Here is a 17,434-nt window from a genome sequence, read left to right on the forward strand (position 1 = left end):
CATTGTAACTCCATTGTTAAATTCTTGTGGGCATGCGGTTTGATCATTGTTTGATCTCTTGGAGGCGATGTCTTCCAAGTTTCTATTCATCTAAACATACAATAAAGAAACTGATGTTTATGCATTTTCATCCTTACAAAATTATAAATTATTTTTTAAAAATAATAAATGTAAAATATTTTTTATAAATATATGTAAGAGTTTATAAACCATTGGTATTAAGGGTCCATTTGGGGCAGCTTATAAGCCGTACCGTTTGGTTCGCACTTTTCGCCAGAGGCAGCGTTCCGTTTGGTTCGTGCTTTTTGCCAAATTGTGTTTAAGTTTTTACACTAAATGCAGGCCGCGGGTCGACCCCTGCGGCTGGCCTGCGAGCCACGTTTCAGGATAAGCAGCTTATCCTGAAACGCACAAACTGCCCCAAACGGACCCTAAATATAAATGTGGGAGTTTTATGTCACATTAATTTATTAAAAAAAATAAAAAAAGGGACTGTAAAAAATTATAATAATGATTTTAAAAATAATTATGTTACTTAAAAAAAAAAGGTCATTTAAAAACAATTTACTAATTTGGCCACCACTTGAGAGGTCCTTTACTTTTTTAGCTTTGTTTTGAATTTATATTACCAACATACATACAAACTCCTATTTTCTTCGAGAAAGAAAAGCTGTTTTTCGTATTTTCTCGTGTTTGTTTTAATCCATATAAAATTCTCGTAAATTTATATACGTGGTATGGGTGATCAGATATTCAAACCTTGCAGGTATCATAAGAATATCCTTGTCTTTAAAACCATTTAAAAATACCATTTTCATGTCAATTTGAAAGAGTTTATAGTCATTAGGGCATGAGTAATAAATGAGTGATCCAATAACTTGAGTTTTAATGTCTTATAGATTATGTCTTAGAATTGCATATAAATGAAGCTCTTATCTTTCTTAATCTTTTTAGCAAAATTATTTCTTCTAATATGTTAAATATAATGTATAGAAGTGACTTGACTTTTTATTTATATAATATATTTTACTTTTCATTAATGAATAGCAATGAAAAATAAATAAAATAAAATAAAATAAAATAAATGGGATTTAAAAGTATTAAAATATAAAGCTTTAATAAATTTAAATGAAAAAAATCACAACAATAATATAAATTGAAAATATAGAAATTAGGAAAGGTTGTATATATTAAAAGTTAAATATGCCAAATAGTTTGTAAGAAAAAGTTAAATGCAATTATTATAATTTTAATGTCAATATTTATGAAAGCAACTTGATTTTTTCCTAAGTTTCATCATGCTTTAAATAGCTAAGAGGTGGTTTGAGATCATTTTTATAATTTATTTTTATTTTAATTTAAAATAAAATATGTTTGTTATGACATAACATATTTAGTTGTGGTTAAAAACACTAAAAATTATTTTCATGTAAAATACACTATAGAAACATATTTATAAATAAAAGTAAAATTAAAAATAAAATAAAAAATAAAAAACAACATAATTCAGGATCAATGGATACTGATTTGGGCTGCTATACGGGCTCTCAGCCCAGTAATATTTTAAACTTATTTTCCAGTCCGTCAAAAAGAAGCTCCCGCAAGGATTAGGAGAGAGAAAATACTACTCATTGCGGACCACAATTTTTATTCAACGGCGCGGAGTCGATAGGATTGGACAAAATTAATTAGTTTAATTTTATATATATATATATATATATATATATATATATATAATTTTCTTATCTTTAGTTAAAATGAGCAGAACACGATCAAACAAAGAATTGATCATATTTAACTCGTTTATAATTCCAGTTTAAAAAATTGGCTCATATACAATTTGCTTACTTAACGGAGGACTCGTTCATGAGCTACTTAACTAACCGAGCATAAGCCATTCTCTAACAACAATCCTGTTTTGATAGCTCTAGCTTAGGAAAAAATATACATTAGGAGCCCTGATGCATTTCTGCATCAAGACTCCAATAAAATTACTCCGGAAGAGGTAAATCATACATTAAAATATATAATTTTTTTTATTTAATACGTCTTGTCGTGTGACGCGACTTAATTTTATTGGAGACTAGATGCAATTCTGCATTAGGACTATGATGTAATATCATTTGGTAGCTTAGGGATTATTAGGCATTCACAATTTGTTTATTTAATTTTAAAATAAATTAAAAAAAAAATGCATGAGTTTTTCAATTTTTTAAAAAGGAATTTTCTTTCATACTTTTTTCATTATTTTTACTCTCTCTGCTTCGATTTCTTTTATTATTATTATTTTTTTCCTCGAGATGCAGATTAAAGATTTCTAGGGATTTCTCGCCGGTGACCGGAGATGCCCACTAAGGCGGCGAGCAACCGGCCGGAGGACCTAGCGGCGAGATTAGGGGAGGTGTCTGGAGTGGCAAAGGGAGAAGCGCTCTTGAAGGCTCTTCGGGAGGTGAAGAACCAGATAATCGGAAACAAGACGAAGAAGCGCAGATTCCTCTACCTTGGTGCTGTTCCTAAGATCGTCTCAGTGCTTGCTGCGGCAGATTCTGATGGGGGCGATCCGGCAATCATCGTGCAGGCGGTTGCCGCTATCGGCAGCTTCGCGTGTGGAGTGGAGGATGGGGTCCGCGCGGTGGTGGAGGCTGGTGCCGTCCCGCATCTCATTCGGATTTTGTCCTATCCCAATGAAAAGGTGAATCTGAATTGTTATTAGTGTTGAATTTTTATAGATGTGGAAATAGTCTGAAAATGTGTGTGGCGTGCGGTTTGAACGCCAATTGGGGAAGGATTGTTGAATACTTTTGCTGTATCCATGCGCTGTTTGCCTGTTTTGAGTGATATTTTGATTGGTTTTGTTCGGTGCTATGGAGGTTGCTGTGTTAATTGTGTTTAATAGGAAACAATATCGCTTTATAGTATGATGGGTGCAGAATAAAAGGGAAATTTTAAAATGTTCGCTTCAAAATCAGGAATGGAAACTCGAATGGTTTTTTGTAAAGAGGTTTATTATCTTGTTTTTGGTCCATAATGTTGACGGAAAGGAGGATTTAGATTTGTATCGTTCAGCTCTGAATGTGTGGTTCGTATTCATGATTCTCTCTCTTTTTACTAAACATTTCTAGAGCACCATCTTCCTAGTTCTCGAGAGAAACCGACTTTTTTCATGCAGGCCATAGCTATTGGAGGATTAGGCTCTAAGGGGTTTGCTTTTGTTTTTACCATTTTAAATTCTCACTACTTAAATGATGAGAATGTATGCTCTGATACCAAAAGAGCTCTAATGCATGAGGTTTTATAGCATTATTCGCACACCTTAATTGATGTTTCTAATTTCAAGTTCCCTTGGTCTATGAAACACCAATTGGTTAATCAAGGTCATAAAGGAACTTTTGTTTTAAATGCAAAAGGAAAATAATATAATAAAACCAGACAAAGTTCAGCAAGCTCAAGCAAGCTTCATTTGAAATGGATCGCAATTGTCAAGACAAACTTTAACGAGGTATATCACATGTTGAATCTTTTTCAGTGGCACCCATCTAGGAGGAAACTATCAATCAAGACATCCAACAACTCTATCAACAACGATTGTCTTTTTTTCTCGTATCGGCTCTTCAGAACACTACCTTTTAGGACTATTAATGTTAGTTCTATTAAAGTCTCTCTCACGGGCTTAGCTTGAATCACTAGCAACATTCTCTTGTCGATTGGAAATTGTTACTCTGCTCTGGGGTCTTTATCCTCTCATGTGTCGCTGATCATTTCTTTGACTGCTCCCTGTTCAGTGAAAGAGATTATTATCAAGTTTGTGCAATCTGATATAATGTGCTCAAAGCTATGACACTTGAAACACTTCCTGGCTGGACAAATTTGAGAGTATTGATTGTCCATTTTTTCTCCACTATGAACTAGTTTCTCCTCTCTCGAGGTGGGCTTGGGTGTTTCATTACGTGTACTCTTGTTTCTTCATCCGTTGGCTGAACCTTGTTTAATGGGTGGTGTGGATCTGATACTACTGTGTTTTCTCTCTACCTTCAGGGCTAGGTTTTGGACATCCTGTAATGTCCAATAAAGTTGCAACTGTACCACACCACCAATGAACAGTCCCAATATGGTGTTTTCATTTGACTCTACTAGTTCACATTTCAACATAAGTTACTCGAAATTAGTCGTGTACTCTACCGAGATATCGTTCTGTTGTAAGCGATGGAGTCTCATGAACATCGCATGTCTGTAATATGCTCATAGATATTTGCGCTGCATCTACCTTTTCATTTTGCATCAAATAGTGATTTTACCTTTCCTTTCATGTTGTTAAATTTACTTCAACTTTTTCCACCATAGAGGTGTTTTTTCTTGAACTTAATGACGACTTGCTTTACCCTTCTGTTTAGTGGAACGTTCCGGTACTAAAAAGATTGTTCTATTGCTCGGAGACACTCGTTGAACTTGTCTGGATTTATACGACCCTCAAAATTCGACAAGCCACTCTTCATTCCAAAATTTTAGCCTCTCCTCTGATATTTCATGCCACGTCGTCGGTGTATTAATTCTTCATCATTGAAAATAGCATGATGGAAGTGGTTCACTTTCTCCTCTAGATCTGATGAGTCACTGTTGTGGCTACAAGTGATCTCTATAAGTTTCCTCTCAAAAGCGATAAAAATTTGTTGTAGTTGAAGGATTTTTCACTGCATATTCTTCAAAGTAAGCTTTTGGACATCTCTTTGTTGATTTTTCTTAGGCTCTAGGACACATTTTTGTAGATTTTTCACTGTATATTCTCCATAGTAAGTTCCTGGATTCCTCTTTGTAGATTTCTTCATCACTAAAAGCTGTTTGATAGTAGGGATTTACTTATTCTTCTCTATCTAACGAATCGCCGTTATAGCTAGAAGTGACCTTTGCAAGTTGTCTCTTCTCAAAAGCAGGAAGTTTTTGTTGCAGTTGAAGGACTTCTCATGCATATCCTTCATAGTAAGCTCCTAAATATCTCTCTGTAGATTTCTCTTAGGCATTATTATATTGTTTTCTCTCTATCAAAGTTTTCAGCGGATATGAGATTGCAAATCACGATTGGTGGGGCGTAGATTTTGATGGTAAGTATTGAAGTGAATTTTAGTGAAGGTATGAAGACTGGATTTTAAAAATTTCGGTTGTGGCTAGGAATTGTGGTAGAAAGGTTTTGGTATGGTGGGGATGATTTAGTTTTAAAATTTTGGATTTAGGGTAAGGAAGATAAAACAAAAAAGCTTGGTCTGGCTCTGATATCAGATGATATTGTTTTAGGGCTTCTTAAAATGTGATAGGAAGTGGGTGTTTGCGTGGAGGTCGTTGTGGGATGGCAAGAGGAAGATAATATGCGAGTTCGATGACATTTGGATGGGGATACACGTCATTCGGCGGCTGTCCCACGAGATAATGAAAGTAACCACTAAATAACACATTACGATTGTCAAGGAGGTTCACCACTTGCTCCTCAATAAGCTACATACACACCACTTGCAAAAAGAATAGGATGCAACACTTGATAAGTAGAAATCATATATTACAATCTTCAAAATACTTGAACAAACCAAAAGTTCCCTCATAATCAAAGTAGAAAAAATAGAAAATAATAGAATATAAATAGTTCCCTCATAGAAAAGACCTGATTATATATTAGAATAGAGAAATATGAAATAAATTGGCTGAACATGGGAAAAGTGATGGGATCCAGGTCGTAATAGGCTTCTCAATCCAACAGAATCGCATAATTCCCGCTTGGGAATTTTGCGGAGTCGCGGGATCTCGCTTGTTCCGCATAATCATACGGAGCATAGAGCTCCCACATCACCTTTGGTCTCCTTTTTTTTACTATTTAGTATTTTACTTTCTATCTTATACCTAGCTCGATAGATATAGGCAATGGAAATCTAATTTCATGCTCGATTGAATATGCATACATTAGATCTTATTACCTAGCCTCCTGAGATTAAGATTATTCTTTGTGATAGAGTTTACATTATCAAATTTCATCTTAATGGCTTTGCTAGTTCTAAAGGCTTCTTTATTTGCCAAAAGATTCGCCTAATTTTATAGGATTAACTATTTTGATACCTCATTTATTACCCAACTCTGCTTTATTAGCCTTATATTATCTATTAACATTAATCAGAATTGGCCTCTCTTGTAGATGGATGTGACTACATCTTTATATGATGATTTTACTAGGACTGTGTATATGAAACAACCAACAAAGTATGTTAATTAAGGGGGAGGCTAAAGTGTGTAAACTTAATAAAGCCATCTACGACCTAAAACTAAGCCCTCGCCCATGTTTAAAAAAAATTGCAAATTTCTTGCTAAGGTTGGCTTTTGAAGTAGTCTTACAAACCATTTGATCATTTTTTGGTATACTTCATATGGCTGTTATTTTAATTATTGTTAGAGGTTATTAGTATTGATTTATTTTCTTTCTGATTATTTTCTATTTTATGTAAGAAGTTATTGGTATTGATTTATTTTCTTTTTGGTTATTTCCTATTTTATATCTTTCTTTTTATCTCTGGACAATTATTAGGAATTGATTAATTATAATTTTGGAGATATGGATGTTATCTCTTTCCTATTTTAGAATTCATGTAACTTATATTTATACCTTCTTTCATATTAATAAAATTATTCTGCTAAATTCTCAAAACCTAATTAATATCAGAGCCTTGAAACAAACTTTAGAGTATTTGGCGGAGAAGATCTCTTGCCTCTGGAAACTTCCTATTCCTTGCAGTCGACAACCCGCATGCCCTTCCCAGCCATTCTACCTTCCTCCCATGCCTGCAGACTATTCACATGATTACTGCCCCTTCCTGTAGTTGTTCCTTTCTATAGCCAACATAAGTTCTCGTAGCAGATCTACTACCTGGGCAACAAAACAACTGCATGACCAGCCATCAAAAGTTCTTGTAGGAGAGCTACTTCCTGGGAAATAGAATAGCCGCTCCCATAGGAGCCGCCAGCAGAAGTTCCCGTAGTAGAACTTCCAACCAAACATTCGCTCCCATAGCCAGTAGTCGTAGCCTGCAAACCTCTTCTTCTGCAGCAACAACAACTAGCAAACTGTGGGATTCCTCGTCTTTGCAGCAAGCAACAAACAACAAGCAACTGCCTTGGGCTAGCAAAACTTAGATTTGCAGCAAACAACAACCTTCAGCAACTCCTGGATAATGGCGACTGCAATGATCGTGATGATGATCGGTGGTCCTCAAACCTCTTCAGAACTGCTCGGCCAAAGTATCGACCCGCCTTTACACTCGCCGGCTTGTCGCCGTTCTCCGCCAAGTTCTCGAAGACGTCCTCGAGACCTCTCATCACGATCAAAATGTAGCTTCTCTCGTCTGAAAGTCTTGGTTTTGCATTGAGGCCCAGACTCAGCTCGAGCTCTTCATCGACAACTGCTATGTTGTCAGTCCTGTTGCCGGCATGGTTATGTCTTATCACTCCCCCGAGAGAATCTGCCTCAAGCGAACTGTTTCTGATGCAAATCTCGTGATCCTAGAAACCTCCTTCCAGGACTGTCACTTTTTTGTTGCGATGGATTTACTATCGTCGGCCTCGCCACCATAGCAGAGAGATGCAGGTGTCTCCAATCTCTAGATATGATAGACAATGACATTGAGGGCGACGATGAGGGGATTGGGTGTCATGCTTTCCACCAGGGAAGACTTGCCTCGAGTCCCTGGTATTCGATTGCGTTGGTTGTGATGTGAACCTTGAAGCTCTTGATGCTCTTTTCGCCTGGTTTCCTCTCTCTGGAAACTGAGATTCAATGAGCACGTCTCTGTCGGTCGTTTCTTTCGGCTCATGGTCTGGGCATTGTAGCTCACTCATCTTGGCGCTGGCTTGTTCTCCTCCTTCGAAGGAGAAGGTGATTTCAGGGCCTCTCTCAAGTCAGCCTTTATGGTTTCCCAATACCTGATCACAACTGACCAACTCAATTACCCGTTGCCACAATCTTCAAACTTTCTGGGTTCTAGATTTATCGTGTGACGAGGGCCTTCAAATGGTTGCTGCAACTTGTCAAAACCTCGGGGAGCTTAGGGTGTTTTTTTTTAGACACCATAGAGGACTGAGGGTTCCGTATTGGTTGTCGGATTGGTAGCAATTTCCGAGGGTTGCACAAAGCTCCAATCAATCCTCTATTTCTGTCAGACAATGCCCAATGCCAACATTAGCATCTTATCGAACAACTATCTAGATCTTTTTTCTGTTGCTGGTGGTTGCATGCCCTTTTCAGATCATTTCCTGTTGTAGGCACTCCACCAAGTATTTTTTTTCCTTCAACAGGTCCCCTCCGGAGCTTTTCCCTGTAGCCATCAACGCTGGAAACTATTTTCTACAAGCAGCAGGGACTTCCTTAGGTATATTTCTCTCTGCAGATCATTTTCGTAGCATTTACCTATAGCAGCCTTCCACCTACCTACAAAATTCTCACTACTGTAGGCTCCTACGGAGTTTTTTTTTCCTACAGCAAGCCCTCTGTAGCTTTTTGTACAACAGTCATTTCTTTGGAGTTTTTTCCTGCAGCAAGCACTTCTCCGGATCTTTGTCCTGCAGCAGGCCCTCATTTGGATCTTTTTCCCATGGCTGTACCTCCGAAGTTTTTTCTTGCAAACCATACCCTGCAGCTTTCCCTGTAACTTATCTACTTCCTTGCAAATTTTCCTGCAATAATACTCGTAGTACCCTTCCACCTACCTACTGAAACTTCAGAAACTGCAGTCAAAGACAATTGCAATCAATTAAAAGTATGCCTAAATGCCTTAAGGATGAAGACTCCAAATTCTACCTCACAAAATATTTTCCTTGCCTACTGTTTGATGATTTTAAATCCAAGTTGAACATGATTGACCTCTATGTTTCAACTTGAGGGGGGTGGGGTGTTGGAAGTTATTAGTATTGATTTATTTCGTTTTTGGTTATTTTCTATTATGTTTAGAAGTTATTAGTATTGATTTATTTAATTTCCGATTATTTTCTATTTTATGTCTTTCTTTTTATATCGAGTAGTTATTAGGAAATGATTAATTGTAATCTTATAGATATGGGTGTTATGTCTTTTCTATTTTAGAATTCATATAACCTGTATTTATATCACCTTTCATATTAATAAAATTATTCCGTTAAATTCTCAAAACCTACATTTTAATTCCAAGAGGTGATAAAATAGTTAATGAAATAAATACTATTTACAAAATTATTTTCCAACAAAAAACCTAGGTTGGCCTAAATATTTTATGGTGATTAAATTCGTATATAGCAAAAGGTAGTTTCCTTGGCTTAAAGGAAATATGCAACTGATCTTTTAGAAAAATAAAAGTCTTTTAGGTTGCAAATTTACTTATACTCTAATTGACACTTAAAAGGCTAACAATGAAGAATAAATCTTTGATGCACTTCTTATTATCCAAGATTAATTGGAAAGTCAATCTACCATACATTTACTAGAATATATATTGCATTTGCTATTGGATCATTAAGTCAACATATACATAATTAAGAAAAGGGCATTGGGAGGTGGTTCTTTCGATACTCGTATAGATTAAAAAATATCCTGGAAGTGGGTTGCTGTAGAATAAAACATAGCATCTTAACATTAAAGCCGTCTCTGATGTTGATTGTGATAGCTCGATATAAGTTAGGAAACCAATTTTAGGTTGCCATATCTTTTTAGGGGCAATTTGGTCATTTGAAAAGCAAGAAATAGATTGTTGTAGCTATACATAGTGTTGAAGTTGAATGTAGGGTAGGACTTATTCTGAGTGTGAAATAATGTGGGTAATAACTCATTTAGAAGATTTTTTTTTATCACTGATCATATGATATTGTTTTCCAACGGTCATGCAATATTTACATTGTCAAAGATCCAATTTTTGGTGAATGTAATGAACATATTGTAGTTGTGCTTTTCAAGGAAATTATTTCTCCTCATGCTCCCAATTGTAAATAAGTGGATGATATCTTCACTAACATGCCAAATCCCTTATTTTTCTCTTATTTTTGTGACAAGCAGGAACTAAAAAATATATCCTATCCAATTGGAGGTAGAGTGTTGATGCATTAGATAGGTGGTCATGTTGGAAAGTATGGGTGCTATATTAGAAGATATGTATTTCTACCACATTATTGATATACTTTTTTCTTATGTGTATCCTATTCCTCCTGTTGGCATTTAAAGGTCCAAATTTAGTAATGATGTAAGTTTTTTCCCCTCTAGCAACTAAAGTCAAGGTTTGCTTTTCTATGGGAGAAAATCCCATTTCTTAAAGAATAATCACATGGAAAGTGGTTTGATTGAAAATCTACAGTAGTAATTTAGTCAGGTACTCAGATAGAAGGGTTACCAATTTAATTTTTTGATAGCCACAAACTTTGGTGAAGTACGACCACAAACTCTAGTAAAGTACGGTAGGCTTATAGTGCAGGGATGTTGAAAACCTAAATACTTATATGAGTCGCCTCTGGTCAATTTCTTATCCTTCAAAAGAATATAGCCAAACATTTTAGAATATTTATTTATTTATTTTAATAGTGTTATTGCTGGTGCTTAATTTTATTAAATTACCTTTTTGTTTTTTCTTAGGCATTGCCGCCTTCTTAAATTTGTAGAACCTGCTAAATTTGTTTTCGCGGTTTTCATTTGTTTGTTTGATATGTTAGCATAATTTATAATTTATGTTAAATTATGTCTGTTATATAGGATTCTAACCCATTTAGGGCAGCCTTTTTCTTTTCATGGTAGTTTGTCTTTGCAGTCAATTTTGTGATGTAGTTATTTTGTCTGCTTTTGTCATTATAAAAAGTCGCATATCACCCAACTCTTCACTCATCATGTTCTTCCCGCCATTGATTTTCACTTTTTCCATCATGTTTTTCTTTGTCCAATTTTTTGTTTGTGTGTGGAGCATTTGCTTTTTATAATTGTGTACTATTTTACTATAATTTTGTTGCTATTTATAAGGAATTGTGATGTAATGTTAATCAGGAAGAATGAAAATCAGATAACAACTAAGCTACCTAAAATAGATTATGCACTTTATTTTGTACCTAAAATAGATTGTAAGATTATTATTTAATGGAATGAAAGTAAAGGGAAAAGACATCGAGCTTATTCAGAATTCACTCTATTTTTCTCAAAACTTGGACATGACATCAGGGCAAAATTTTTCCCCTAACCACCGGTAGTTATTGGAGGACCGTCAAGAGTCTCTTCCCGCCGGTTTAATGGAATGAAAGTAAAGGGAAAAGACATCGAGCTTATTCAGAATTCACTCTATTTTTCTCAAAACTTGGACATGACATCAGGGCAAAATTTTTCCCCTAACCACCGGTAGTTATTGGAGGACCGTCAAGAGTCTCTTCCCGCCGGTCTTCTTGCGGGAAGGGAGGAACTATTTCTTTGCTTTATCTTTGTTCGTCTGCTTGTGCCCTAGCTGCACCACTTCGACGCCTCGACCATCTCATAGCATGGGGAACCGATCGCAGGGTCTGGTTCGACTCTCATAGCACGGAGATCGCTTGATACTACGGAGGAGAGAGCTCCCAAATTCGAGCGTAGTGAGGGAAGCAGCGAGGGAATCGTAGCGTATAAAGAGATCCGAAGCTCCTGTTACTCTGTAAGTTCGCACAACTCTAGTGCCTGCTCTTTCTTCCAAACCATCTTCTGTGGAGCGATACAGTGGCGATTAGAGCATATAAGAAGGCAACGACGGGATCGTCGGCTTACAGAGATCTGATTTCTCCTTCTCTATTCCGCCCTAGCTCTCACAAGTTCTACACCCTCATCTCTCTCCATAAATCAGCGACGGGAATACAGCGTGCACCGAATCCCTCTGTCATCCCTGCTTTGCCTGTGTACGAGGCCCAACCGACACCCTTATCTCCCTCAAGAAACCAACGACGGGATCATGACGTATAGAGATTTTCAAGGAACTCCCATGTTTCTCTCTCAGCATCTTCAACTGCTTCTTCGCTGCTTCATCGCCCGCTTCGTCGACTGTGTTCTACGCCATTTTAGACTGCTTTTTTCGCCTTCAACTGCTTTCATCAAGTCTTCGTTGTTGCAGGAAGAATTAGTAGCATTTGGATCGTGTAACTGAATCCTATTTGTGGGCTATGGTCAGTAGCATCTGGATCAGAACGTGGATCCTACTTGTAGGCTATGATAGATAGCATCTGGATCGTGTAACTGGATCCTATTTGTAGGCTATGATCGGTAGCATCTGGATTAGGACGCGGATCCTACTTGTAGGCTATGATCGATAGTTTCTGGATTGTGTAACTGGATCCTATTTGTAGGCTATGATCGTTAGCATAAAGTGGATCCTTCTTGCGGCTATGATTCAAATTTTTGGACGACAATGATAAATGATTTCTTATTTTTCTTTGTTCAAATCATGTTATCGTTCAGGAGTTGTCTATGAGACTTTGACATTCTTAGTTTCAGAATTTTCGGCTTCAGCCCTCACAACTTGAGGATTGTTGGTCCCGACATTGTTATTAGTTTATTGTTGGCAAATTGATGCTTTTTGATCAGTCGACATCAATTTGAGGGGGTTTTCAATTAAGAAAGACCGTAATCAGGCAATTAAATTAGAAGTTTTCTATAAATAGAAGTTTTCTTATTTAAATTATTTCCAATATCTTTATTTAAATTTATTTCCCTTTTAGCTGAATATTTAGATTGAGAAAAGGTATTATTAAGTTATCTAAAATAGAAGTTATATTATTAAGTTATCTAAAATAGATTATGCACTTTATTTTGTATCTAAAATAGATTGTAAGATTATTATTTAATGGAATGAAAGCAAAGCGAAAAGGCATCAAGCCTATTCAAAATTCAACATATTTTTTTCAAAACTTTGACATGTTTAATGTTAATGTAGAAATCATGGAGGTTTACTATGTACTCGTGTTTGTAGATATTAGTTCCAGTTGGCATGCCAAATGAATTACTACTTATAATATAAATTGATTTGTTTTTTGAATTTTACATTAAGCTCTTATGATATTCTGTGTTGAACATTTTTTTTTTCTGTTTGAGTGCTTGAACCCTGCCTTTTTGGATTTTTTTTAATATTATTTCCAACAAATGTGATACACATTTGAGCATGATGTTGAAGATTGTTTTAGAGGTCAATGCTATATATTTTCCAAAATCCACATTCTATGATTTAAAAAAAAAAAGGGAAATTTGGCCCTTATTTGATAAAAGCCAAGTGTCTCCCCTTACATGAGCTTCCCTCCAATAATCTTCCTAATTATTTTCTTGTCGTTCTGCTAAACATTTCTAACTTCTTGAAGCAATCTGGTTCATGGAGATAGTTCTGATTTGACATGCCAAAATCATAGATTTTCTATGCTGTTAACAGGTCATTGATGCAGGCGCACGGTCTCTTAGGATGATATTCCAATCAAAGCTTGCACCCAAATATGACATTTTGCAGAACAAGAACATGGTGTTTTTGCTTTCACTCCTCAACAGTGACAACGAGAACGCGACTGAACTCGCCGTTAGGATCATTGCCCACTCATGCGATAATAATGATGAGCAAAATGCACTCCGTGATGCTGGAGTTCTGCAGAGACTTGCTCAACTGCTCGAAGGATCTCTAAATCAAAGAGTTGCGAGCTTAGGTTCTATAGCTGCAATAATTAGAAATAACCGTGAAGTTGCCATGACATTCGCTTCCATTGAGAATGGAAAAGCTTTGAGTGCCTTAACGGAGCTAATACATGACCGATATCCACGAACAAGATATCTCGCCTGCATGTGCTTGATTGCCATCGGACAACTTTCTAGCTATGCATGTGATCTACAAACTAAAACTAATCTGCTGCTTGTACTCGTTGAACTTCTTGAAGATTCCGGTGAAGTTGGAGATGATTCTCCGTTTGCGCTTTTGGATATAATTACAGACAATGAAGAGTTGCAACTACAAGCAATCACCATAAACGTACTTGAGAAGCTCTGCAACTACTTGGAAAAGAGTCCAATCCCACTGAGGCGTCTCGAGGGAATATTGCTTGCATTAGCTGAATTTTGCTCCAAGTCAGAAACATGCAGATGTCAGCTAATTTCTCCTCAGGTTTGTGTTATTTTCTGTATAATTTCATGGATAGACATAGTTTTTAAATAACCGTCCATCTGCTGTTATTGTTTATATACTTGGATTTGGTTCCTGATGAATATTAAGTTTTCAAACTTAGTCGGAGAAATTTGTTCAGTGCTAGTGCATGTTCTTTGAATATTTACTTTTGCTGGTTTAAAATTTTAATTAGCTTTGCTTTTGCTGATGCGCATAACCCTTCTCATAAATCTCTAGAATGGTGATAGCTGCCTATAGCAGCTGCATCAGCTTGTTTTGTTTTTATGGATTTTGCGTTTTATGTGGTACATTCAATTTTTATACTTTTGTTGTGGTAGCACATGAATCTAATGATTTTTTTTTTTGGATTATACATTTGAATTCTTTTAAAGGAATTAATATAAGCACCGACTGTCAATAGCAAGCACTGCTCCACCTTTAGTTAAATTTGCCATTCATCTCTTTTGAATGTTAGGTAAGATGATGCATTGAGTCTTAGGAATAGGGTTCATGCAAATCTAGGATGGTATATGCACAAAAATCAAACTTTGATGTCCATCAACACTTAATTTAGGCAAGTATTAGTCTCTTTTATCGTAAAATTAGAAAAAACAAGTTACAAAAGAAGTTCTAAATAATATTTTAAATATACCAAAATTGAATAAGTTACGAGGAATCTAAGAAAACTAAATATCATACAATGGTCAAAACTTACACTAATGACAAAATTGATAGGCCTAGACAGATGCTAAGTTTGAATTGGAAACACTTGCACAGGGAAATTGACTTGTTTGCATTAAACAAAAACATTTAAAAAATCAAAACACTAGATAACACATCTCATTTTTGTAATTACCGTCATCATATGCATATTTACATTGAAATAAATTAGAAAGCATAAAATGAAATAACAAGCGATATTGATGAAGAGAAAAATGTTTAAAAAATAAATGCTTTAGAATTAGTATAAGAATGATTGAGTATATGATATATATATAATGTAATCGGGTATGATATTAGCAATTATCATTTAATATTATTCAATGATAAGATGATACCTGGGTGTGATAGTTTTAAAAATTTTGAATTTTTTTATACAAAAGAATGAAGATATAAATAAGGATTTAGCTTCTAGAGTTAAGGCTTGATGTTTAAAATGGGGAAATGTCATGGATGTTCTGTATGATTAGAGGATACTGCATAAGTTTAAAGGTAAGTTTTAAAAAATATCAATTAGGCCTATGATGTATGGATTCAAATATTGTTTAAAAAAAATCATTGACATCTATGTTTAGCGATATAATAAAGAATGTTAAGATGAAGGAACGATTGATTCAACATCTATTAAAGATATGTTGATTGAACCTAGACTTCACTGATTTAGACATGAGCTATGGATAGAAAATGCATATGTTTAACGAGATAAAATTAATCAATAATTAGGAAGGAAAAATGGCAGACCTATGATTACCTCAATTGAAGCTCGAAATTATTTTGCAATGAGTAGTTCTAACACTTCTAACAATACTCAACATGAACGAGTGCAAAAGGAGGATTTATAATGTGGATTCCAAATGGTTAGGATAAGGCTAACAATGATGATGTTGAAATCAAGCATATTGGAGAATTATTTTGATTGTATATGAACAATATCTATTTTTGTAGGTGATTTTATTCTAATTTAATTATGGAAACATCATATAGCACAACAATAAAATCTTTCTGTGCTTTTTATTTATTCATATGGTTAAGCACCTTGAGAATGAGTAAGTTAGCAATTAGGTATGAGAAATTTGTTTCAGATGTATGTTTAAGTTTATTAATTTATTTAGTACTCAAACTTTTATTAGAAGTAGTATAGGCGTGATTCAGAGTTTTAATCATAGTAAAATTATATTAAGGATCAAAGTTGAATTCTTTTTTTTTCATTATCAAGATACTTGACTAAATATTGAAGTGAGGCATCTGAACTTATGAAAGTTGTCAATATAGTTTTTATATATGATAACTATTCACAAGAGAATAGTTAGAGCAACATAGAAGTTTTATAAGGGGCTTAGGAATAATAAAACAACGATTAACTATGTGATATTTTAGTGGATGTAAATTGATTATTATCACATAATAATATGATTAATTATATACAGATCTATTGTACAAAAGAACATGGATATAAACATTGACAAAACCTCGTAACTTTAACAGTGGCGTTTAAAATAGATCTGGCAGGTGCGTTATATAAAAATGCATTTTGATTGGCTCATTTATATGAATATGAGGACTAAGTGGCAAAGTAGTTATTAGTTACTAAATTGAATATGATAAAATTAGAATGATAGGATAGATATGTAATATTACTATGGATAAAAATTTTAGTTATTATAATAATAGATGGCAAAGTGCATCTCATAAAGCTATGGTATTAGAAGATAGACATGGTGGTTTGGGTATATATGGCAAATTTAAAAGATGCACAAATAAAATAAGTAGATAGAAGTAGCATTGAAAGTTTACAAAATAAAATGGTAGATCACAACGGATCTTTAATTAAGTTATGCTGGAATGCTTGCATGTACACTTTAATTAGTTCTTAATTGGAATAAATGGAGGAGAATGATGCATAGAACCAAACCTTAAATTATCGAGATAAGGCTAATTATCATGGTTATTTTTTTAAGTATGCAACTTTGATTAATCTTTTAATTGTTTTGTTCACTATCTCCTTAGCCTTTCTATCTAATATCTCCATATTCATTGTAGCTACTCTTATACTTGTTTTAATGTCCAACCTTTTCCACTTTTCATTGAAATTGGTTATGACATTGTTTTTTTGTAAATTCCCAATCAACCTTTACCAAGTTAAGTTACAAAACATCGCTTATTGATAAATGACCATCATTTATTACGCAATTGTTTTCATTAGGATAAGCCATGTAGTTGTTGACCTCATTTTTGTGAGGTCTTTTCTTCTCCTCCTTAGAGCCTAGGTTCTAGCTCTAGAAATTCCTATGGACCATCTTAGAAAACTAGAATTGAGACTCACCCTTCTAGAAATTCCAGCCAATTCCTATTTTCCTTTGATGTCTAGCATCTTTGGCACAAGACCATCGTCTTATGAACGAGCGGTTATGGGCTATGTTGCGTAGATTCAAGGAAAATGTTCCAAATAGGACTTCAAGCCTTAGGAAAACATTCGTCACGACTTTTTCGTCACGTACACACACAAAGTACACGAAATTCACGGATTTGCGCGAAATCGTACTTCAATTAAGCTCAAAGGACGGGTGAAAATGCGAACTTCTCCGGATGAC

The 17,434-nt window shown here is 35.0% G+C and overlaps 1 protein-coding gene across 2 annotated transcripts in view; it reads left to right on the forward strand.

Annotated features, from left to right (window-relative positions):
* The first annotated feature begins 2,268 nt into the window (after positions 1-2,268).
* Positions 2,269-17,434, forward strand: part of LOC110020854 (armadillo repeat-containing protein 8) — a 43,965-nt gene continuing 28,799 nt past the window's right edge. For both annotated transcript variants that reach the window (XM_020719118.1, XM_020719119.1), the window contains exons 1-2: positions 2,269-2,692; positions 13,407-14,123. In XM_020719118.1, coding sequence (XP_020574777.1) covers positions 2,345-2,692; positions 13,407-14,123 — 1,065 coding nt within the window. In that variant the 5' untranslated portion in view covers positions 2,269-2,344. The remainder of the gene's footprint in view (positions 2,693-13,406; positions 14,124-17,434) is intronic.

This window comes from Phalaenopsis equestris, unplaced genomic scaffold (genome assembly GCF_001263595.1).
Source record: "Phalaenopsis equestris unplaced genomic scaffold, ASM126359v1 Scaffold000107, whole genome shotgun sequence".
Classification (NCBI taxonomy): Eukaryota; Viridiplantae; Streptophyta; class Magnoliopsida; order Asparagales; family Orchidaceae; genus Phalaenopsis; species Phalaenopsis equestris.